Raw genomic sequence first — 23515 nt, 5'->3', positions numbered from 1 at the left:
TTTTTTTTTGTTGCTTTTTTTCAATTCTGTCATTGATGTTCCCCACCAAATATTTTACCTCAATATTTTTCCCCCTTCAATTTCTATTTTTTTGGTCATCTATTTTTTCCATGTCTACTTTTTCAACAGACTTTATTTACAACTAAGATTGTTTCCGCCTTTTGGTTTCTATTTTTATGAATTAGTATTTCTTTATTTTAGGTGTCCTTTTTGTACTAATACCATTATCTTTAGCATTATTTTAATCTGTTTTTCTGGTCTACAAGGTACTTTTTCTTCCTGAGTATTTTCATGTTTTTTTTTTTTTTTAATGCCTCATTGAGTTAATTCCCTTTCAGAATATTTAAATGGATTGAATTTTATTTTTTAAATCATTCAAACTTTTTTTTAGATTTGATTATTTTGACATTTTAATTCATACATTTGTCTTTCAACTATTTTTAAAATTGTTTTTATGGCCTTCAATTTATTTATTTATTTTTTTACTGTTTTTTTTGTCATGTTTATTGAGTTAACATGTTATTCCTTTTGTAATGGCCACAGTATAATTCTAATAAACATCATTTTTATTATTTTAATTGAATTTAATTGGTTTCTATTTTTATGGATTATTATTTGGACATCCCCTTGCTGGCACGCGACTTTCTTTTGTATGCTTGACCCTGATAGTGATCTGAATTTGAGGGTTCTATTCCTCCGTGCTGTTGAGCAGGATGTTTATCCTCGATCAGCAGTCAGCTGCTCCTCGGGTCACCAACTTTTCAGCTCCTGACTCCTGCAGTGTGTTTTCCCCGTAACTCAGCAGGACGTTATTGCTCACGACACAATCCAGTCGACTCTGCAGCGCTGAAACAAACGCTGACCCAGAAACCCTCCTGAAAGTCGTACGAGCAGAAGCTCCGACCATTCTTCAGGAGGAACAATCCACCTCTGAGATTGTGATCTCCCAAACACCAGCGGAGACTCTTATCAGGCCTCGGCAGCTTCAGCGCCGCACAAACGAAACACAAGAGTCATTGTTTGGGATTAGATCATCGCTGTGTACTCGGGGAGAGAAGCAGATTTGTGCTCTTGTTAAAGTCACAGTCAGCAGTTATTTCAGTTTGTTGCTGACAGAGTCGGAGGTTCAACAGCACAGCCTCACTTCATTCTTCTGTGTGAAGATCTGACTTCACCAAACTGACATTTAGTCAAGAAGTAATAAAAGCAAAATGTTCCAGCTGAGAAACACGTTGAGCTGTGGAGGACTGGGACTTGTTGTTAGGGAGGTCCCTGATCACACCTGCTGCGTGAGATACGCCGTGTCGTGGGGGTGGAGCTAATGCTTCCAACTTCATTCTTGGTTCCTCAGCACGTCGGCTGCGACAACATCCTAGGATCAGACGCCAAGGAGGACCGGTGTCGGGTATGTGGTGGCGACGGGAGCACATGCGAGGCCACGGAGGGACTTTTCAACGAGTCACTGCCCAGAGGAGGTGAGTCCTCCGCCGCTGGGGACTAATCACTTCCCTGCTACTTTCAAAAAATGCGACCGATCTGATGAGTCGAGACATTGTGTACGGTAAATTCCAGACTATAGAGTGCACCGGAATATATAATATTAGTCATCAGAATCAGAAATACTTTATTAATCCCATGGGAAATTGTGTTCGTAACATGCTCTGTACACAACATATCACAATAAATTAAAAAAGAAATAGTATTATAAACAGTAAAAAAGAGACAATGTGAACAATGTGCAAGAAAATGAGGTTCAGTTTGGTCTTTCTCATGCATAAGCCGCGGGTGCAGTGGTTTTGTCTGTGCCGTAGAAAGGTCAGTGGTGCACCTGGCTTAAAAATGCATGAGGGTCACTTCTATAGTAGTTTTGAAAAGGGAGTCCAGCATGAAGACTGACTCATGAAACAAACTGAACTTGAATCAGGAACTCCTCGCGTCTTTTATGAACATTAAAGCACTCAAAATGCGCTGTTTTCATGCGCGTATCTGAAGTTCTGACACCACAGCTGGTCTCAGCTGCTGCTTCTCGTCTCCGGTCCTCCAGGAGACTGGCTCCGTTGGCGGAGCTGCAGACACGCGGGCAAAAACAGCTTTAAGGTCAATAGAACGGTTGTGATTTCATCACTTTGATGTGACGGGGCTCAATGCTTTGTCAGCATGATGCTCTTTAGCCTGTAAAACTCCATATATTAGCTATGTCATTGTAAAAGCTGCAGGGTTCAGACCACGAGGAAAAAGGTAGTGGCTTATAGTCTGAAAATTGTGGCACATTTCTTTTCGTAATGTAGCGAGAACGTTAACACATTTGACTGAAATGGACTCTACTTTAAGTGGTTTTGCTAACAGCAGTCTCTGAGTTCCGACTCCTTCTGCTCACATTTATTTTAGAGCTGATTCCGCCCAAGTTGGAGCAGTATGTGAACAATCAATCCCCGAAGAAGAAACCGCGCTGGTTTGCATTTGTATTCCTGCCTCGCCAAACTACCGACGACACAACTGAACTCTCATCTCTCATTGCTCAGTCGTGCTGGCGACGTCACTGTGTTGCATCTTTTGTGCCGAGTCGCCTCAGACTCAACACACTACCCTTCGGACAGAAGAGTGCTGAACCAGATCACCTTAGAACGTATCTTCCCGTTTGTCGGAAGCGAGTATATATATTGCAAGTCTTCAGCTATCGAAAAAGTGTCAAGTAGAAAGTAGAAAAACGAGACACGAGACACATAGTTAATAAACTTCTTGTGTTCTCTGATACCCGACCTCAAGTGCACACGCAACTCCGCCGCACGGCATCCCTAGTCTCAGTTTAGATGCACGTCATGATGCACCAAATACTTAAAATGCCTCTTAAACGTCAGCTAGCTCCAACAGTTCATTGCAAAGAGCCGACTGTTACCTGTGTGTTCCATTGTGTGTATAGCAGAGCTACTCTGCATATAGTGATCTTCAGTCAGAGAAATACTACGTCTTGCCTGTGTAACGCTTCAAATGTGTCACGCGATGAATTGAATGCATTCGGTTCTTAGAAGTCGGGTGGGGGGTGGGGGGTACGTGTTGCTGGAGCATTGTGGAGAAAACGCAGCTGAAGATATTGTACAAAAGGAAAAAAACAATTTGCAGATACAAACTGATTGTAGATCCAAACATTTTAAGTAAACCTCGATATCATTCATTTATAAAGTTTAATAACTTTGGATCCAAAATTTTGGACTTTTCGAATTCAACACTTTTGACCTTGATTTAGCAGCGTAACTTTTCAGCTGTGTGAAATCTGGTCGTAGAGGAGAAGTGAAGACTGGTAAATACGGTTTGGATCAAAGACTGTGAGTAGAAAAAAATAAAATCAAAGTGGGAAGTACAAAAAAAATCTGATGATCAAAAAATGAAAAAGGTAAACAAAAAGGTGATGAGTGAACCAAAGTTTTCAGTGGCGAGAGAGTAAGGAAATGAGGTTCTGGGAGAAGCTGGGAAACGAAAGCCTGTCAAAGGCAGTCGGAGTTCAAAGTTCAAAAGTTAAGAAAACCAAAGTGTATAGACTCTTTCTGCATGTTTAGAGTCACTCCTGACTGTGACGTGCGCCACACTCTCTGAGGGGTCCTCCTTCAGAAAGCCCATGTGCGAAGTCTGGCTTGTTCTCCCGCCACAGCTGGAGCGAGTCCTTGTCAGGTTGAAAGCGCCGTGTGGCTGTAATATAGGATAATATATGACACGCTGATTACACGGCGGAGAGGGAACAAATCAGAAGTCTGGCTGTCGGCGGCAGCCTGAGGCCGTCCATATGAGCCTCGCGGAGGGAAAACATATTTCTCCTTCTATGGTATGACTCGTAAACCATCTAAAAATACGGAGTCCACATGTGTGACTGAGGTGCTGCTGTGGCTCTGTCCTTTTTGGGTGATTTGGATGGCGTTCTATAGGTGCCGTCGCCATGCATCGAAGGCTGAAAATAGCTTTTTTTTCTTCTCCTCCAGGATACATGGAGGTGGTCCAGATCCCCAAAGGCTCCGTGCACATGGAGATCAAGGAGACGGCCATCTCTAAGAACTACATCGGTGAGAGTCAACACTTGTGAAGACGCGACATGCCAGGACTCGGGGCTTGATCTGTCCTAAAACAGTCACAGCAGCATTAGATTTATATCAAAGGCTTGTGATCAGGAGATGAACATAATGCAGGTCCTCCAGCGCTGGTGTACCACTGCAGCATGCCCCGGGAGAGGCGTCCTGACCAGGGCGTCCTCAACTGTCTCCTCCTGGAGGACCAGATGACTGGGCTTCTCTCTCTGAGAGAGATTAACCATGAGTCATTGATCTGGATCTTCAGTTGCTCCAGCAGGGAGGACTTCACGAAACAAAGACGCAGCCATTTTGGTTGCCTTCTGTGCTCCACATCTGGAGATGGTCCTCCAGAGTATGATGAGGAGCTGAGCTAGGACATTAGATTAACAGCTTAACAAAGGTTGGATGCCTTCTTCATGTCGCCGTGGCAGCAGCCTCATCTCACCAGAGCAGCCTCCTCCAGCTCTTCCGGAGAACGACTGAGCTGCTCCCAGTTTAGGATGCGTCATCTCTCCAGCGTGTCCTGCACTGGTGCCCAAAACATCTCACTAGGGAGGCAACCTAATGAGATTTGTCTTCTCTTGAGGAGCAGACATTCTAGTGGACCTCTTCTAGAGTCTTTCCTGGATGACTGAGCTTACAGAGAGTCCATGCAGAGAAACTCTTGTTCTTTGCGTCACTCCAAATCTGGTGACCTCAGGTGGGAGGAGACGTCCACCGACTGGTGAAGAGCTTTATCTTCTGGCTCAGCCCTTTCTCCACCACAGACACAATCCTCCTGACCACCCTTCCCTCTCTTAAACAAGACCGTCAGATTCTTGAACTCCTCCACCTGAGGAAGATCTCGACTAGGACCTAGGACCTAGGACTAGGACCTAGCTTGACACCATTGTTCCCGGTGGGAGAAGTACCCTGTCCATCACAATGACGAACAGAAGCAGGAACAGGGAGCTGGTGAAGTGAGACGTGGGTCACTTGAAACGCTGAGCCATCTGTCAGACTCGACTCTCCTCTCCTCCAAGTTCACTCAGATGCCCACAAAAACCCAGGTCTAATCCACAGGTCCAGACCAGCAGGGCCATCCTCCGCCTCTAATGGAGCAGTGAGGACGTGTGTATTTATAGCGTGTTGTGCTTAGAGACTCACCTTTGCTTTGACTACCAGACCTGAGATCAGATGCTGGCATCCACCTCACTGCCTTTGACTTCCCAAATTAGATCAGCCAGCGTGTCCACACACGTGCGCCTCTCGCCGGGCACATGTGTGCGTTTCTGCTGAGATGATGGGGAAAAGACTGCGGTGACATCATCCTCCTCCATCTCTGGGTTTTTTCCCCGCAGCGCTCAAGTCTGAGGGAGACGACTATTACATCAACGGTGCCTGGACCATTGACTGGCCGCGCAAGTTCGACATAGCTGGGACGGCGTTCCACTACAAGAGACCCACGGACGAACCCGAGTCACTGGAGGCCCTGGGGCCCACCACCGAGGACCTGTTCGTCATGGTAACTTCAGCTTCAACAGATTTGCCTGTATGTTTAAGAGGGGAAACCAGACTGCCTCAAAAAGGCAACGAGTCCCGGACGAAGACTTGACATAATGTGTCCTGACTCATGTTGAACATGCAGCTCTCTGTCCGTCCGGTTCATGGCTTTTGAGTCAGCCACCTCTGAATAGTGAGTCTCACCTTGCCATTGGACTCATGGGTCAGTTGATCGAGTGAGTCTGAACACTTAGTTCATATCAGAATAGTGAGTCGTGATTCAGCTGTGACTCATGAGTCTTTAACTTAAAGGGAGTCTTAATTTATTTTTGAATTAGGAGAAATGGTCTCGACTTAAATATCATTCATGGAATCTACAATCTGCATGTGCTGTGACTCGAGTTTCGAGTGTCCAACTAAATCACGCAAGACAAAGATGAACTAGTCCTTAACCAGGAGTCAAAGCCAACTGAGATGTCAGCCCACCGTTTCATTCTTGGAAGTGTATTTTTAGCAGAACTGCCTCTGTTTTTAGACTCAGTGTCAAGACTCACAGTCTAGGATTGTCAGGTCAAAAATGACTGATGCCATGACCCTCGAGTTTGGCTCGGGTGTTGCGCACTCTGAGTCAGAAAGGAATCTTGATTGTAGCCCATTTCTTGACCCAGGATTTCTTGACTTGAACTGGTGAAAAAAACGCCCCTCTAGGGTTAAACACTGGCATTTTAGGAGGAAGAACAAGAAGAGCTACATATTTTCGGGTGAAACTGATGATGAGTAAAGCCATCCAGGAATATTGGTGTCTTTCAGATCCTGCTTCAGGAGCAGAACCTGGGAATCGAGTACAAGTTCAACGTGCCAATCCAGCGAACGGGAAGCGGTGACAACGAGGTGGGCTTCAGCTGGCACCACCTGCCCTGGTCCGAGTGTTCTGCCACCTGCGCCGGAGGTGAGACTCGCCTGCCCGCGGCTCCATCCTGGCATGGCGCACGCGTCATTCTTGTGTCCCGTCTGAGCGCTGTGGCTCAGACTCCTGGCGTGAAACTGTGATCTGGACCTGAACGTGGTGGTTTGAGCGGCGGCCTCCTCTCTGGCTTCCACTCAGACCACGGTAACATCAGCTAATCGTGAGTTGTTGTTGGTGTTTATCACAGCGGTAATAAAATCCATGACAAAGACTCTCTGACAAAAACTCCTTCTTTCCTCCTCATTTCTCCCGCGAGCACACGTTTTCTGTATTTTACGCGCTGGCCTCCGTATCACATTACGAGTGCCAGACCAGTGGAAGTGTCCCCGGAGGAGCGCACACACACGTACAGTAGCGCTCCCTCCCGCCGCCGGCAGCCAAAGTAAAGAGCTCCCGCTTCTGTAAAAGCGATTTGCCAAGTTATCCGCCGGAGCAGCAGGAATTTTCAGTCTGGATCTGCGTCCCAGACACGCCGCTCACCATGACGACGGCCGTCTCGGTTTTCCGACTCGGAAGATCGCCCTGTGTGCTTAAACGGTGTTTCCCTCTCTGACAGGGTCCCAGAAGCAGGAGCTGGTGTGCAAGAGGCTGGACGACAACTCTGTGGTCCAGAACAGCTACTGTGACCCCGACGGCAAGCCTCCGGAGAACCAGAGAGACTGCAACACTGAGCCCTGTCCGCCCGAGTACGTACCTGACCTCAGCCTCGCCCTTGGACCGACCCTCCAGTGACATGAGAAACACGAGGTCCAGAGTGGGACAGGGCCCGGCCTCGACCTTTCAATGACCTCAGAGTGTCGTCCAAGTAGACTTATGAAACAGGAAACAATTCTGACACATAATGAATCCAGGCGCAGAACACAGCTTGTGAGTCATGACTCTGAGTTGTTCCTGTGTCAGTGACCTGACTGTAGAGTATGGACCTCAGTCACGGGTCTAGACTCGATTTCAGTCTCGACTTCTGTATCAGGGCTCAAGTGTTTAGTCAATATTTGACTTCATATCAAGTATTTACTATTGGGTCATACTCAACATGTTGTGGGTCTTGACTTGCAGTTCTTCACTTACTGTTTGTTAGAGTCATTCTGAAATGCCTCGTTTGTGCGAGTCTTTCTCTGTAAGTGATGTGACTGGTGACAATTGACTTGACATATGGATTCTCTTTGTCTTGACTCTTGAGTCTAGTCCGGTGCTCGAAGGTACAAGTTTGTAATAACTGCTGAGTCATGGCTTTTACTTGGTGCATACCTTTAGGGTTTTACCTTGACTCATGGGTCTAGACTCATAATTGACATAAGAAGTTTGACTTGTATGTTAATGATTCTTTTTGAATCGTGTCGCAATGAAGAAGCACTGACTTACACTTATGAGTATTGTGACTTGACATGTGACTTGTGAGTCCTAACTTGGGACTTGACTTGGTATTCAATGTGACTTGTTAACCAAGTCACTGAAATGACTGCATAACCTGGACTCAAATCTGTGAAGTTGTTTGTGAAGGTTTTAGCTGCTGCTGCTGCTGCTCTGAGATTGGAGTCTGAGCTGCTGCGTCATCTCGAGTGTTCTGACTCACACTCGACAGCCGAGTGTACTCCTCTACTAAGTGTTCCTCATAATCCCGCTGTGCTACTTGTTAGTGAGTCTTACATGAAGAATCGTCTTGTGAAATGTCACCGACTAGATTCATAGCTTCAGATGTGAAGTGTTTCGGGAGCTGCCAACAATAAGAGGCCTGAAGACTGACCACCTGCGTTTGACGGCTCTGGCTCCCTCTACAGTCCTGGAGGGCTGTGGTGCAGGTGCAACACGAGTCGGCGTTTAGCCGCCAATTGTTCACTGCTAACTGAGGCCTAGGTCTTCGGTGGGCTGACTGGTGCAGGCGGGTATCTTGGAGGTGAATTTAGGTCGACCACATGACCAACCTGAATGAGGAACGTGTACCTGACTCTGTGCTTCGTAGATGCTCCATGAGTCTTGACTAATGTATTGTGAGTCTTGTTCGTGATATTTTGTGCTGCATTCTGCTATAAGAATCAAGACTAGTGAATCGACTAGAATCGCACCTTCTCCTTGTGTTTTGACTCGCGAATCTTGATCGCCAGCTGTCATTTGAGTCGTGAGTTTTGATATGAACTTGACATCTCACTCATGAGTCATGACTCCAACTTGACATCGGAACAGTAGGTCTTGATTTGCAACTCATACTTAACCAGTACTTGCTTCTCAGTCCTGACATTTAATTTATGAGTCACTAGTCAGGAGTAGTACTCATGTGATTACTGAGACTTGAGCTGAACCTGATTTGTGTCACACACATCTTTTATTTGTCACTCTTGACTTGGACCTAGGAACTCTTTATCTTCTTTTCTTGCAACGAGTCTTTCACTTGTGATATAGACTGTGAGTCTCGAGTCACTCCTGCCATCTGAACTTGATCTTCTTGAATTTATTTGAGAGCAAGACACATTTTTCTACTCACTTTTTACAGGTCATGACTTGGACTTGGCATCAACACTGAGAAGACATGACTTGTCTGGACTGAACTTTTCAATGCTTGACTTGTATATTCAAAAGACTGCCGGTGGTCCAGTGGGACTTGAGTTTGACACCACCAGGCTTGATTGAAGACTTGTAAAACTTGACTTGGGGCGACTTGACCGAGAGCAACGGCACACTTGATGTGCCTCTGGTCTTCATGACGCCACACTAGAATAACAACCACTTGTTCTTTCTCTTCTCGACGGAGCACAAAGACCTGAGACTCGTAAAATACAGATTCCACCGCGATAAAATTGCTTTATCGCTTCAACTGCAATTTGTTGTCAGACTTGGCGCGAGCCAAGTGTGTGTGTGCGCCGGCGAGCGCGTTTGCGTGTCGTCTGCAGCCGGGGGGGAAAGTCCAGCTGAACTGGGCCGTGTAGACACCATTGTTGTTGGAGATCCAGGGTTTTACGGCCTCGGCCACGAAGCCGGCGCAGATGTTTGAACACGTTGTTAATTCTGTATACATTCCTGCCGATGATGTCACTTCTCGCTGCGCTGCACTTTCACCAAAACCTGCTGATACGGCGGAGGATTAAGTAATTTTCTGGAGGTGAAGAATGTCTGCTCTTCCAAGAGTTCACATGCGTGTTAGTAACACCTTTAAATCATTAGTTCTTCTCCGCCGCTGTCAGACAGCGTCTGCTTGTTTTGGGATTAACTCTAAACTAATAGCACATGAAAAGACACTTTCACTCTCAAGCTTACAGAGTTCTGGTCTGATTCACCGTTTGTTAAATCACTGAGATGAAGGGTCTTTTGGAGCCAAACAACATTTGCCAAAATCGAGTAGATGAGTCTTACTTATGAGTATTGTTTTGGAGATCAACGCCTGAGTCTGAGGCCATGACTCTCAGTCAGAGAGTTGGAGATGATCAGGTAGAGCAGTTCATCTGAGGATCTTGCTCTCGAGTGAGGGAAGAATAGAGAGTGTTAAGTTGTGGGGACTCTGAAGACTTTTCTTTAAGAAAGAGGAGATCCAGGAGAAACTGGGAGTAGAACCTCTGCTGCTCCAGTTGAGGGCTCCTGAGGGAGGTGTCCAGCTGGAAGGAGGTCCAGACCCAGGACATGTTGCAGAGATGGTGTCAATGTGGGAACCCCTTGGTGTTTCCCCTGAAGAGCTGGTGGAGGTTTCTGCACTAGACATGGGCTACAGAGTCTGGACTTTATCTGACTCATTGTAGAAGTTTCCGACAGTAGTGGGCTGATGTTCTCATGGTGGCAGCCCATCCTCACTCCCATGGCCTAACAGATTGGTGTTGGGACACTGAAGGCAGCCTTCAGCGTTGCATGTAAGACAGTCTAATGTAAGTCAGTGAAGAGAGCGTTCGAACCTCCGCCTGGATGCTACATGGGACAGAAGGCGCCTTCGTTGTCAGCATGGGATGCAGAAGTCCACTTTCCCAACGTCAGTCTATTACGCCATGGGAGTGAGGATGGGTTGATGGAGGAGTGATGAAGACTTGTGGTGCTGCCAGTCGGATCAGAGCCTTCGACCCTTCTCACCCTGGTCATGGACTGTTTGTTCCTCCTCCCTCTGGCAGGAGGCTACGGTCCATCCAGACCAGAACCTCCCGTCACAGGAACAGCTTCTTCCCCTCGGCCCTCAGACTGTTGAATTCATGAACAGCCTTGTTGTTTTATTTTATTTAATTTTATTTTAATTTTTGTCAGCACTTTATTCCAAAACACTTTCCCAGTTGGTGGGATCCGCACTGACCATGGCAATAAATTTGACTCTGACTCTGATTCTGGTGACGGTCTCCCGGTGTCTCCTCACCTCTGAAATCTTTACCCAGTCAGACTGATTTGTCTGATAACATCTGGACCCCTTGTTTATGCCTGAACAACTGGCACCAGGGTTGGCTGTGGCCATGATCAAAAGTGTGGTCTGATATGGGTTTGTTCTCGCCACACGTCTCTACGGCAGGTGGTTCATTGGCGACTGGACGGAGTGTGGGAAGACATGCGATGGCGGCACCAGAACTAGAACCGTCTTGTGCATCAGGAAGATCGGCCCTGCTGAGGAGGAGACGCTGGAGGACACCCACTGCCTCACTCACCGACCCATCGAGCAGGAGGCCTGCAACAATCAGTCTTGCCCGCCCAAGTGGGTGGCTCTGGATTGGTCCGAGGTAAGAGAGCATGGTGTTGGCTGGCCTGCTGGTCAGATCTCAAACCTCCTCCACCTCCTTCTGCAGTGCACGCCGAAATGTGGCCCTGGATTTAAGCACCGCATCGTCCAGTGCAAGAGCAGCGACCTAATGAAGGCCTTCCCGTCCGCGCACTGTTCCAGCACCAACAAGCCTCCGGTCCGAATGCGCTGCAGCTTAGGCCGATGTCCTCCTCCACGCTGGATTCCTGGTGAATGGGGACAGGTAGGTTCTTCTTATCCTTTTTGGGGCACCTTCACTTGACTGTGAACCCTACTGCTCACGGGAGGCAAGGAGCTGCTGGAAAATGTGGGGGAAAAGCCAAAGCTTGCCTGGCAGACAGTTTGATCCTGGCCCTGGGGATGAACCCCGATATTCCAGCTACTGTTACACTGCTGAGAATAAGATGGTTCTGATCCCATGGTTGACATGAGAATGGCTCCCTCAGGTTTGCGGTGCCCCTGGATGTGTACTTGTGTCGCACGAAAATACTTCTTTTACTGCAGAGAAGACTGCACCAGCAAGCCTTTGATCTGAATTCATGTGGCGACCTGAAGTGTTGGGGGGGGTCACCTGGTTGTAAAGTTCCAGTCCCCGTAAAGAAGCCCGAATGTTTGACAACAGTACCGGTGAACCGTTGAACCTCTGCGCCTGCTTGACCTGCACGTGCAGCAGGGAGTCTGTGCTGGAGTCCAAGTTCCACACCAGGCCTGGAGTGTGTGATCTGTGGCAGCAGAATCCTCCGGGCCGTTTCAAGTTTATCTCCACAGACCAGACCCCTCCGTCACTTCCAAGAACTGGGGTCAGTGGAAGAGCGATGAGTCGCATTCTTGGGCTCAGCCTGATGTGACTTAGTGCGAAGCTATGAACACTTCACAAGACGGCTGACTCACGTTGGCGAGGGCAGGCCAAGAAGTGTGCGTCAAAGAGCGCAGCTTGTTATTCTGCAGGCTTTGTTAATAATTCAGCGCAAAAGAGGAATTTTAAACACTGCGCTCTGGTGTTTAGAGGACGCTAGGATGCCGCGCTGCTCGTGATGTCATGGGTTTTCTTCTGCTGAAAAGTGAAAGGTCAGACATCAGCGCGCTTTTACGGTTTCATCTGTGCTGTAAACAGTCGTAAACAGAGCAGAGCTGACTGATAACCTCAGCCAGCGCCATCAAAGCGCGGGCCGCGAGCGGAGCAGAGCCGAGGTTAATGCCTGGCAGAGCAACAGCTGGAGTTACACAGCACTTTCTCAGGCTCGGCGGAGGTGTGCGCTCCGTCTCCACCTCCTCTCGCCTTAGCTGTAATTACAGACTCAGAAAGGAGAGATTGTTGCCAACGAGCGGACCAAAAGGTCAACGCTTGAAATCCTGCTTAAGTCGCACCATTGACGTACACCATCTGTCATGGTGGGCCCTAATAAGGACTCTCTAATTGGGAAGGGATGACATGTGGGATCAGGGGTGTGCGGCAGCCAGAGAGGATCATTGAAGGTGACAGGAAGCCGCTCCGCTCTCTGCATTTCTTCACATCAGACGCCGGCGGACGGCGAGCAGGTCTTTGATGCGAGCGAAGCAAGGCGCCGTCGACTCTGCTGAAGGTGTGTTGGCACCCGCGGCGGCACATGACGGCAGGTGTGCGCTCGTGTTTGGTGTTGAGCTGGTGCCACATGAGTGGTGGAGGTGAAGACAGCAGCTGAGTGTTGACGCGCAGCAACACCCGGCCACATGTAGGGCTCAACAGAGCTGAGCTAGAAGGAGACGCCTTGACATTGTTTGCATTGTTCTATCGACAGTACAAAAAATATGAAACATTACACACAGTCATCATTAGTTTGTTTACTATCGATCACCTTTTTGCTAACGTTTTTGTCCACTTCTCCGTCAACGTTCTCGTGTCCATCCATGGCCTCGCTGGCTTTTCCACGCTTGACTTGACGACGGTTTAGCCTTTAGAAGCCGTGAAGGTTTAGCATGGCCGTGACCTTGTCACATATACTTGAGTCTTTTGCCGCACTTCACTTCAGCGTTAATGGGGAGGTCTGAGAATGACATTTTGCCGGTACAATGAACCCGGACACACCAATAAGAACCGAAAAACCGAAACCGATATTTAAAACCGATATACAATGAACTCTCTCCAGTCAGCAGCAGTCCGTCTCTTCGCATGTCCAGCCAGAATGCACAACTTTAGTTGTGCAAGCAACAGATTTCAGTCATTGTGATGTTTTTTTTTGAAAATTTTCCATCACAAACACTCCTCCAACATGTCCATCTCCATGTTGTTCTACGTGTTATGCATTTGTTTTAATGTTTCCTCTTCGTTTTAATACATTTGATCATGTTAGATTTCATCTTTAAAAAAAGTGGTCATTATTCTGACAGCTGTGTGACAGCTCTCATTTAAACCGCGGCGATACGGAAACCCTGGTGAGAACACTGCTTCAACTGAAGTTACACAAAACGCCGGCATTTTCAGCACATTCAGCAACACCATTTTTCATTATTGGCGTGAAAACCTGCAAATATCAGGCCATTCATCCCTATTAGGTTTTGGTGGAGATGACATCTATTTATTGATGTTAAAAAAACAAGACTTACTGGACAGTGAAGATGAGCGAGTGAAACCTTTGGGGTCAGTCACCAGAGCAGAGCAGCAGCTTCACAGGAGAGCAGAGGTGAGGATGCTGAGGTTCTCACTGGCAGAAAGAAGAAGATCAGAAATGATTTTGGGGACTAAGAGAGGAAGGACAGATGTTTTTGTTTGTGTTGGGAATGCAACCCCCTGAACTGTAGTGTGGGTCACCTATCATCATCTTCATGAGCATGCTTTGTGATCCTGTAAAAACTGTATCGAAGGAGTGTTTCTGCTCACGACCCGTTACTGATGTCCTGATGGTGGACTTTAACATCAGCAGGTCAGTCTTGAAAGCACTTCTCCAGCCTCCTTGATGTCCTCATGTTGGCCGTTTGCTGACTCAGCTGAGCGTTGTGTGTGGCGGCGGGGCATCAAGGGCCGTCTCAAACCGACCTATTTCCTGTCTGCTCGGGTGGTTTTTAAGTGGCCTCCAACATTAAAGACAGTGGTGATGTAGCCCAATAAATCCTCTCTGGGAAACACAAGAACAAATCTTGGAGTGGAATATCAAAGGTGTGTACCAGCTGCATGGTCCCTCCTGATTGAGAAGTGAGTCACATCTGTCCCTCCAGGAGTAGGCGATGTTGCGATCGCAACTATGAACGCCATTCCAACCAATCCCCATAGGCGCTGCAACTTTGTCCAATCGCTGCGACTTAGTCTCCTTTCGCCGACTCCTCTATGCGGCATATGCGGCATCATATTCCCTCCCTCCTTGTTGAGTTGAAGTCATGTGCGACGCCTCTTATTTGCCCACAAATATTGCTGCCAAGGGTCGCGATTCTGAATTCTGAAGGATTCTGAGTCCATTCATAAATGTCTAAATTCCTATGATTGAAATGTAGAAAAGACGGAACTGAAAAGTGGAGCTCACTAGTGCAGCGCACCGTCACCCGAGCACAAACACAAACAAACATGGCTGACCGTGTGATCCATCTCTCTCCAGACTGTTTCACAATCCCGACCCTGTGGAACATATCAGCAGTTAGTGTTTTAAATGGTTGTATGAATGAGCTGCTGAACAACTCCGCTCACACACACACAAACATTCCTCCGTCCTTGTGAGGAGCTGCGTGACAAAACAACAAGCGTTCACTACACACTGTCAGCTCAGAAACTCATCATCATAAAAAAGATGGACTTATTTTGTCATCAGTTTTTATTTTCTTTTTTTCAAGAGATCATTTCATTGCTTGTTTTAGGCTTTGTAGCTTTTTTTCTGGCTAAAATCTGACTCTATTTTTTACAAGCTCATTTGCAGCCTATTTTCCGTCATCATACATGATCGCAACTTTCACTGCAATTTATTTTAAAAAATCTGCGGCAAATGTACACTCTTCCCAAGTCAGAAGCGGTGAATGAAAGGGCTCAGCTGTTGGTCCCGACCTGCAGCTGATATGAAGGGTGGGAACAGGCGGCTAATCTCTGCACTAAGTCAGTTATGTCATGCTCGTGACCTGGGATGCTGAGGCATGAGAGCTGGTGGGATTCCTGAGCCTCTTTCCTTCAGGTGCCGGCCCCGTGACCCCACGTCGCTCAATGAACCTGGACGATGTGTGGCATCAAAGTTGCAGCTCGCCAGTTTCCAAGATCGCGTCTAAGGTCCAATGCCAGATAAAGATGTCCATTCCTCTTAATTGCTTTTTCCAGAATTTACTTAGACCCAGAGAGTAATGACGAGGTGCTGCCATGTTGCATGGTCGTACCCAGAGTACTTACATTAGTGAGTCGCGGATATTTAGATTCAATTAGCAAATTAGATAATGGCGAGCCGACGCCAACCTCGCTCGCTCAGAAGAAGTGTTTTATCAAAAACAAGGCACTTAGAGTGGCAGATGAGGTCGACGTCCGGAAGGACGACGGTCCAGTGGGCCCAAACATGAGGATAAAAGTGGCCCCATTATTTCAAAAACGCGTCATTTACCATGATAAGAAGCTCCACGTCAAAACCTAATGGCGTCTTCTCCCACGGAGTGGAAGCCACTTCTGTAAAATCAAATGTCGCTGACAGGACGCCAGCAGAGTCACGGTCACGCCGTCCACTCGAGTGGTCCAAACCATGATTGATTCGTTCATCGATCGGATCAGTGTTTGTGTTCGTCGCAGCTGGGTTTTCCTCATCAGCCTCTGCTGGCTCCGGACTCAGCTCTCCTCTGTCTCTCGCAGTGTTCGGCGCAGTGCGGCCTGGGCCAGCAGATGAGGACGGTGCAGTGTCTGTCGTACACGGGGCAGCCGTCCAGCGAGTGCGCCGAGTCCCTGCGGCCCGCCACCATGCAGCAGTGCGAGAGCAAGTGCGACGCCACGCCCATCTTAAACACCGACGGTAAGTGGACGCAGAACTGACAGATGTAAATGTAAAAGCAGAGAAGTTTGAATTCCATGTGCCGTATGAGGCTTCATGAAACGGTGTCAGCATCATCCGAATTTAGGAGTTGGCACACAACCTGTGAAAAGGTTGTTTAACTTATTGTTTCATTCCTGAGTTGATGTAGAGTGTGCTCTGGGGGAAGCCATCTTTGAATGTGAACTCAGAGCTGGTGAGGTTTCTCTGACTCTCCAGCTTGGAAATCCAACTCCCGGCTAGGGTTGAGACTCGGTTGTTCCAAGCACGACTGGAACGTCTTATTACAAGCTCGCTCATGTTTGGATGCGACAGTCGTGAGGATACATGGCAGAGTAGAGGTGCAATGTTTATGGTGTTAGTGGTCCGGTTCCATGGCACAACTTAAGCCCCATTCGCCCGCTTAATTCCACTTGGACAGGGTGGGCTCCTCCCCCTCTTCTGGGGGACATGGTGGCGTTCCACTCAGAGACATCCAGGGTCTACCCTGGGCCTCCTCCCAGCTGTACCCCTCACTAGTCCAGGACACCAGAGCCTGAAGTCTCTCCTCTTGAGGCGCACTCTGAGTCTCTCCCAGTCAGAGTTTTCTGTCGCTGATGGGCCGTGGGAAACCTGTTTGCGGACCCATCGCCAGACTTTAGACGTCCACCGGTGAGCCTGGTGAGGCTCGTGCTTGGTGAGGTGGGAGCGTCTGAAGGCATCAGTGAAGAGGAGCTCTGTCGGTGACAGGAAGTCAGCGAGCGTCACATCACTTGGGAGAAGTTCCCCTGGTTAAAAACAGGTCCTCTGTTGAGCTAAACAAGTCGAATGACAAACTCCTCCACACTTGGCCATTCATCTTCCGAGGTTGGACGCTGCTCAGCTCTGCATTTATACATGCGTGTGGTTTGGTGGACGCACGGCGAAGAGCCGCCTTCGATCAGCGCGGTGGAAAAAGCGCGAGCGGTGGCTAATGGGATTAGCTGTAGGCTAATTGTTCCTTTACCGAGGGCAGTGAGGCAACGTCTCGTTCCACTGGGCTGCGCCGAGGCCGTGGTCAGAGCCTAATAAGGGAAGACACTCTGATCGTGATAAGGCATTTAGAGCTCTGCCTGTCCAGCATCCAAAAAGCAGCGTGCTCGCATGTGTGTGTGTGTGTGCGGCGGCGGCGATGGCAGGAAGCCCAGCTGGAGAACAAGCCAGAATCTCTTCCTCGCCGGCCAAGTATAGCTGCAGCCGTGTTCAGTGGAGGTCTGAGGGAGGTGCTGTGGACCTCCAGTGACAGGTTATCCCCACTTTGTGCCTCACAAGTTTAACCGCCACATTGGAGACGACTGCTGGAGGAAAAAAATGCCTTCCAGATTCCACAGACGATTAAAGTGGAACACAAGAAACAGAGAAATCCAAAGTCCTTTTTATGAGTGGAGCAGCCACCCAGAGTGACCCCTCGATCGGGACGTCAGTCTGAGGTCGTGGTTCTGTGCCTGTAGCCACGTGAAGGCTCAGACACCGAACTGGACAGATGCCGCCGTCGTGACAGGTTAAAGAGTCGTGACTCACTCGGTCGAGTGAGTCTGCTGGAGCTGTCACTTCCTTTATGCTGCTGGGATTTCAGAATAAGAGTCTGTCAACAGTTTTCTCACAGAAACACTGAAGTGACTTTTACTGACTTGAACATTAAACTGGACCCTTGAGCAAGTTGAAAATACCACACTCAAAGGTCACCTCCCACCAACAGTTTTTCTTTTTTACTGACAATCTTTGTGTGATGATTTTCCTGTTGTTTCTCCAATCAAGTTGTTTTTAAATTATTATTATTATTATTATTATTATTAAATTAATTCATTTTGTTTTAGATTTTGTCAATTTTCTCATTTTTTTCTTTCAATTTTTTAAAAATAATTATTATTTTATAATAATGAAATGCAAATGGTAAAATAAGTGAAAAAAAAATACAAATCAAGACCACAAATAGGAAATAAAAATGGCCTGACTTCACAGCAGAAGATAAAAATAAATACACATATAAAAATACAACCTTGCAGAGTATTAAAAAAATATATATAAAATGGAAAAAAATATATATATTTTGACCAAACGATAAATTTAGTTTTAAAAAAAATGATGTATGGATGAAATTAAACTGTATTGTTCCCACACCAGCGAACAAAGCACAGACAAAAAGAGACAATTATGTAACAAACATACAAAACAACTGCAGTTTAACGTGATAAAGTCAATACATATAGATAAGATAAGTATATAAAAGATAGTGTGACAGTGACGTTGTGGTGACACGGCTGTCTTGTGTATTCGCAGAGTGCAAAGACGTCAACAAGGTGGCGTACTGTCCGCTGGTGCTCAAGTTCAAGTTCTGCAGCCGGGCCTACTTCCGACAGATGTGCTGCAAGACCTGCCAGGGCCACTGACCACTGCGGCTGCCTGGCCCTCCTCCCCCCTCACCACTGCTCAGCACCGCAAGCTGACAAACTGTTCAATTCCACTTCTGTGAAGTGCAACCTGGAGAAGATGTTTTATTATAATAATAATTATCGTTGCTGCGAGTCGCCCTCTGAGTATTTTAGGAATCCAAAGTGCTGGACACGTCGCTCCGAGGGGGCGACTCCTTGCCACGCTGGGACCGAGACGGTGCTGTCGGACTTGTATGCACTTTTTCATCGAGATACTTTGCCAAGGCGACGGAGAAGTCCGCTCAGCGTACTGTATATTTATTGTACAACCTCTAAAAAGAGCCGCGAAGGGAATCTGATTGTGAACTTGTTCCTCCGAGCTGGACCGAACATGCTGTAGAACCAGTTCTAAAAATGGCCGAGAAGATTTCCCCTGTGCCTTAGTTGGCCGCCGACGTTCACCAAACTGGCCTTCGCTGGTCCTCGGAGACAGCCTCCAAGTCTGAACCGGAAACCCGAGACTGTTTGAGTTTACCAAACGTTAGGTGTGACAAAATGGAGGCGTTAGTTGTTTATGGTTAGTTTAAACACGTCAACAAATCCAGTGAAATTGGATGGGCTAAAAAAGTTCTCTGTGAAAAGGCTACGCTGCCACCCAGCGAAGCAGTGTGCCAAATCTGAGGGACTGTTTATTCTGGTCTGGTGACGTGAAAGCAAAGAATTTGCTCAAAAACTCTTCTAGCCAATGCTAATCCTAAAACTGGAATTTTATTGGTGAATCAAAAATCGAAAGCCTCTATCCTCGTACGTAACGTTTGGCGACCGCTATCTGCTCGATCCTGAACTGCGGATGTACGACTGTAACAAAGTTGCAGAGTCCAGCACTCAGCTCCTGCTTGACCTCAGTCCCGATTCCTCTCAACCGCATCATTTTCTGTCAGTTCCGCGGAGCGCTTTGTTCGCCCTCCCAGTCTGCTCCGAGGGTGACGGCCTTCCCAGACTCCTGGTGCTAACAAGTGGGTGCTAGCTTAAACGCCAGGCTGGATCCAAACTTTCACAGTCAGTGCTGGTCATGTCGTGCATTTGTTACCTCACACTGGGAGCTCAATGTTGAGATTATCGCCCGGCCGCCTCCCGGCTGACATTCCTCTTGTGGATCCCTTGAAAGGTGTTCAGTTGTTTTGCTGCTGCTACTTTTTCGTCGCCACCTTCAATATGACAGTGGTTACTGGACCCATCGCGGGCTGTCGTTTGCGAGGACAGGAAGGTGGCTCACAAGGACTGACTCACCCACTGGCGGGAGCGAAGCCTCCAAGAAGAAGAAGAAGAAGTGGTACTCGTTGCTGTGAACTTTGGCTGTTTGAATGTCATGTTGCTTATATCTGTACCTAAAGTGCAAAAAACAAAAAAAAACAAAAAAAAAACAACAAAAAGAAAACGTTAAGAAAGCTTCGATGCGTATATTTTATATTCAGTATTACTAATTTTTCTAAGTGTAAATTATATGCTAATTTATTGTGTTGTCTCACTCGTACGTTTATTTCACTGCATGCAACTGAATTATAGCGTAGTGAAACAAATGCAGTGATACGAAACTTCACCAACTTTTTTAGAATACAATAAAGAAAAACAAGCAGCTGTTCATCGAGTCGTCTCTTTCTCTAACCGCCGCGGTAACCTCAGGAATGGCCCAGACCTGAGTGACTCTGCAGCACGACTCGCTTTATTGGCTTTCCACTCAAGCGAGCCTCCTCGTCGGAACCCTGCGTTACAGGGAGTCACTGAAACGTGCGATTCAGAAGCTTCCCGAGTTGTAAGGACGAATCGAAGAAAGCAACGACAGTGATGTTGAACCCAGTTACAAGGGAAAGGTGGACGACATCAACGAATCAGACTTGCTCCATGTCAAGATCGCCGACTTACATTTATGCCCCTCTTACATATATATATACAGATCCGGATCCAGACGGGTTTCCATGAAGCTTACGGGACAAATGGTGCAGTACCACTGGGGGGGCAGTGTTGCTGTTACCACCCGATACGTAGCTCTAATGAGACACGAAGAAGACATAACTATGGTGGAAATTCTCCAGGGGCCATATATTTGAACGGTCTTGTGGAAGAGATACTTCTTCCACAGTTGCCATGTTGGTTTAGGATTTTGCTGTTGTCATAAACCAAACGACTCAGGGCTGCTCCCCCTGGTGGATATATTGCTGAACAGCAATACTAATATAAAGAATGCACGGAAGCATGTGATCAGTGACAGTAATGTAGTTTGAAAAGGGCACATTTTCGTATGTAGAGGGAGCAGAAATAGGCCTCTGCAAGGACTTTTTCCTCGGATTGACTCGAGTCTGAGGGACTCACATGGAGTCCGACCACTCAGATCACGAGGAGTCACTCAGATGGGTGGGATTCAGAGGCTGCATGAGCAGGAAATCACTTCATGTCCTGCTACTTCTGCTCAATGATTCCACAAGGCCTGAGGAATTGCTCATGTGCACTTTGGGTTTCAAGTCCTCCATCAGGTACATTTGATGCCATGAGTGCAACTCACTACTGGCTCGAGATCGTACAAGACACTCACAAAAGTCAGGTTCGGCTTTTGGTCCAAGAACATGAGTCACTCAAACAGATGCGACTCAGTTGTTCCACGCGATGAAACTTCCTGTCTGACTCGCTTCCTGTCTAGCGACTTGTGAGAGAATTCATAACACACCCAGGTCAGAGCCAAGGACTCATTGAGGTCTGTGCGAACCTCTTAAACCAAGCCAAGCCAAAGGGAAACTATTCGGGTGAAATGCTGGACGGTCTTCATGTTTACTTCCTGTTTCATCGCTCAGCCGTGACTACGTTTGTGATGCAAATTCTTCTTTCTCTTTGGGCTTCTCCCTTGAGGGGTGATCATCCTCCTCCACCTCCCCCTGTCCTCTGCTTCCTCTCCTCTCAAACCTACAAACCTCATGTCCTCCTTCACCACCTCCATCAATCTCCTCTGTGGCCTTCCTCTCCACCTTCTGCCTGGCAGTTCCAACATCTCAACATCTTCATCTACCAATGTACTGGCTCTCTCTCTCCTCTGTCCATGTCCAAACCATCTCCATCCAGCCTCTCTGACTTGGTCTCCTGAACACCTGAGCACATGTGCTGTCCCTCTGATCCTATCATCATCCCAGAGAGAAGCTCAGCATCTTCATCTCTGCTACCTCCAGCTCTGCCTCCTGTCTTCTCCTCAGTGCCACTCTTTCCAAACCATACAACACTGCTGGCCTCACCACCCTTTTGGACACTTTCCCTTTCATCCTTGCCGACACCCTTTTGTCACACATCACACCTGACTCCAATGATTCCATCCTGCCTGCACCCACTTCTTCACCTCTTTCTCACACTCTCCATTGAGCCTCAGTACTTCAAACCCCCCACCTTCTTTATCTCTGCATCCTGTGACTTCACCTGTCCACTTGGCTCCCTCTCATTCACACACATTTGTGATGCAAATGCAGCGTTAATTCATACAGTTCATGTGGTATTGCGCACCACAACATGAAAATCTGTACTACATTGTACATGGTAGTTGTATGAAGCTTTAGAGTCTCTTTTTCGAAGAGCTAGAGGTGCAGAGCCCGCAGAAGATGCGGGTGGGTGGGTCATCTACGATGAGACATGACATGAGCGTCAGATGTGAAAGCCATCACGCTAGAGTTTAAATGTCTCCAAAAAAGTCTGCAACAGTGGCTTGCCAGCGCTGAGCCTGAAACCCGAGATAGCGGCGGTGTTACTCTTGGCACGGCGGCCCAGGAGCCTCCGCTGGAAGACAGTAGCTGTGTACTCAGCCCGACTGTGAGGTGTAAGGATTAGCCTGCTGACAGATCCCCACGAGAGCCCGCCGTCTTTCCTCAAAGACCACCGCTGAGTCCTTCACGAGAGCCTCGAGTGGCCCGGGCCCTTGAGCACAGCGGAGCTGCTCTCGATGGTGTGGCGGGAGACGAAGCATTCCGCTGCTCTGACAGGCTGGAATGCTGGACATGGATGGGAAGGTCACGGCTCCGGCACCTGCTATCTGCCCGGGTCTGTTTGGGCTCGTTTTTCCCACCGCTGAAAACCTCCTGGAGTTCCCCCCGCACCACGACCCGGAAGACAGTTGACACCGAGCCGCTTTCAAAGAGCATTAGCAAGCAGACACTTGGACTGGAAGTCGGAAGGGCACGTGCGTCCCGGCGAGTCGGCGTTCCGGTCAAACTCTTTGACTGTTCCTCCAGAAACAGGTGGTGCTGGCAGCTGGGTGACAAAGTGCCGTCCAGAGGTTCTTCCCGCCGTGGTGCAGTCGGCGCTTCTGTTGTCATGTGAGATGTCGGGCAGTTCTCACAGCAACTCACTGGTTAAAAGTCCATCACTTGCTGTCAGGACATTCCTACACCGTATTAAAGTCATGTCGCACAAGCCTTCAACTTCCGCGTGTTTATGAGGGACAGCTCGACACGTTAGCATCGGGCGTTTCTGTCGCAAGTAAACTGAGCCTCCAAGCGGCTCAAGCCCTCCACAGAGATGTTAGCATGCAGCTAGCCTCCGGGGCCGACCTACTCTAACAGCAGCAACGCCAGCTAACATGACTCTCCGCCCATTTCTCCCTCTCAACTGATGTAGTGGCGCCACAGTTAGCTTAGCTTCTTCAAATGAAACATTTAAAACTCGCCTTGGCTTTTCATTTATTTATCTATTTTCTTTAGAAATAACATTCTAGTTACTTGTCGGGACGTTTTATCATTAACTTCTTTTCTATGAACAATTTTTAACTGTTCTTTTTTATAAAGTTATTTTTTAAGTTGTAATTTCAGTGTTTAAATGCAGGTTGAAAGCATTAATTTATTTTCACTGTTTGACATGGACATTTTCAGATTTGTTTGAATTCCCGATGACATCATCAGTATTTCCTGTTCACCTGGATCCGGAACTGGGTC

General features: G+C 47.7%; 1 protein-coding gene across 5 annotated transcripts in view; it reads left to right on the top strand.

Annotated features, from left to right (window-relative positions):
• Positions 1-20506, top strand: part of adamts6 (ADAM metallopeptidase with thrombospondin type 1 motif, 6) — a 56443-nt gene extending 35937 nt beyond the window's left edge. For 3 of the 5 annotated variants that reach the window (XM_053859755.1, XM_053859747.1, XM_053859738.1), the window contains exons 17-25: positions 1352-1475; positions 3972-4052; positions 5399-5562; positions 6351-6489; positions 7064-7193; positions 10979-11183; positions 11250-11426; positions 15990-16146; positions 18463-20505. In XM_053859755.1, coding sequence (XP_053715730.1) covers positions 1352-1475; positions 3972-4052; positions 5399-5562; positions 6351-6489; positions 7064-7193; positions 10979-11183; positions 11250-11426; positions 15990-16146; positions 18463-18572 — 1287 coding nt within the window. In that variant the 3' untranslated portion in view covers positions 18573-20505. Of the gene's footprint in view, positions 1-1351; positions 1476-3971; positions 4053-5398; positions 5563-6350; positions 6490-7063; positions 7194-10978; positions 11184-11249; positions 11427-15989; positions 16147-18462 lie in introns of all 5 variants that reach the window. The other 2 variants (XM_053859773.1, XM_053859763.1) reach the window with 2 other exon arrangements.
• Positions 20507-23515: the final 3009 nt, after the last annotated feature.

Source organism: Synchiropus splendidus, chromosome 1, assembly GCF_027744825.2.
Source record: "Synchiropus splendidus isolate RoL2022-P1 chromosome 1, RoL_Sspl_1.0, whole genome shotgun sequence".
Classification (NCBI taxonomy): domain Eukaryota; kingdom Metazoa; phylum Chordata; class Actinopteri; order Syngnathiformes; family Callionymidae; genus Synchiropus; species Synchiropus splendidus.
The sequence above is the reverse complement of the archived record's forward strand: the minus strand, read 5'-3'. Positions and strand labels throughout refer to the sequence as shown.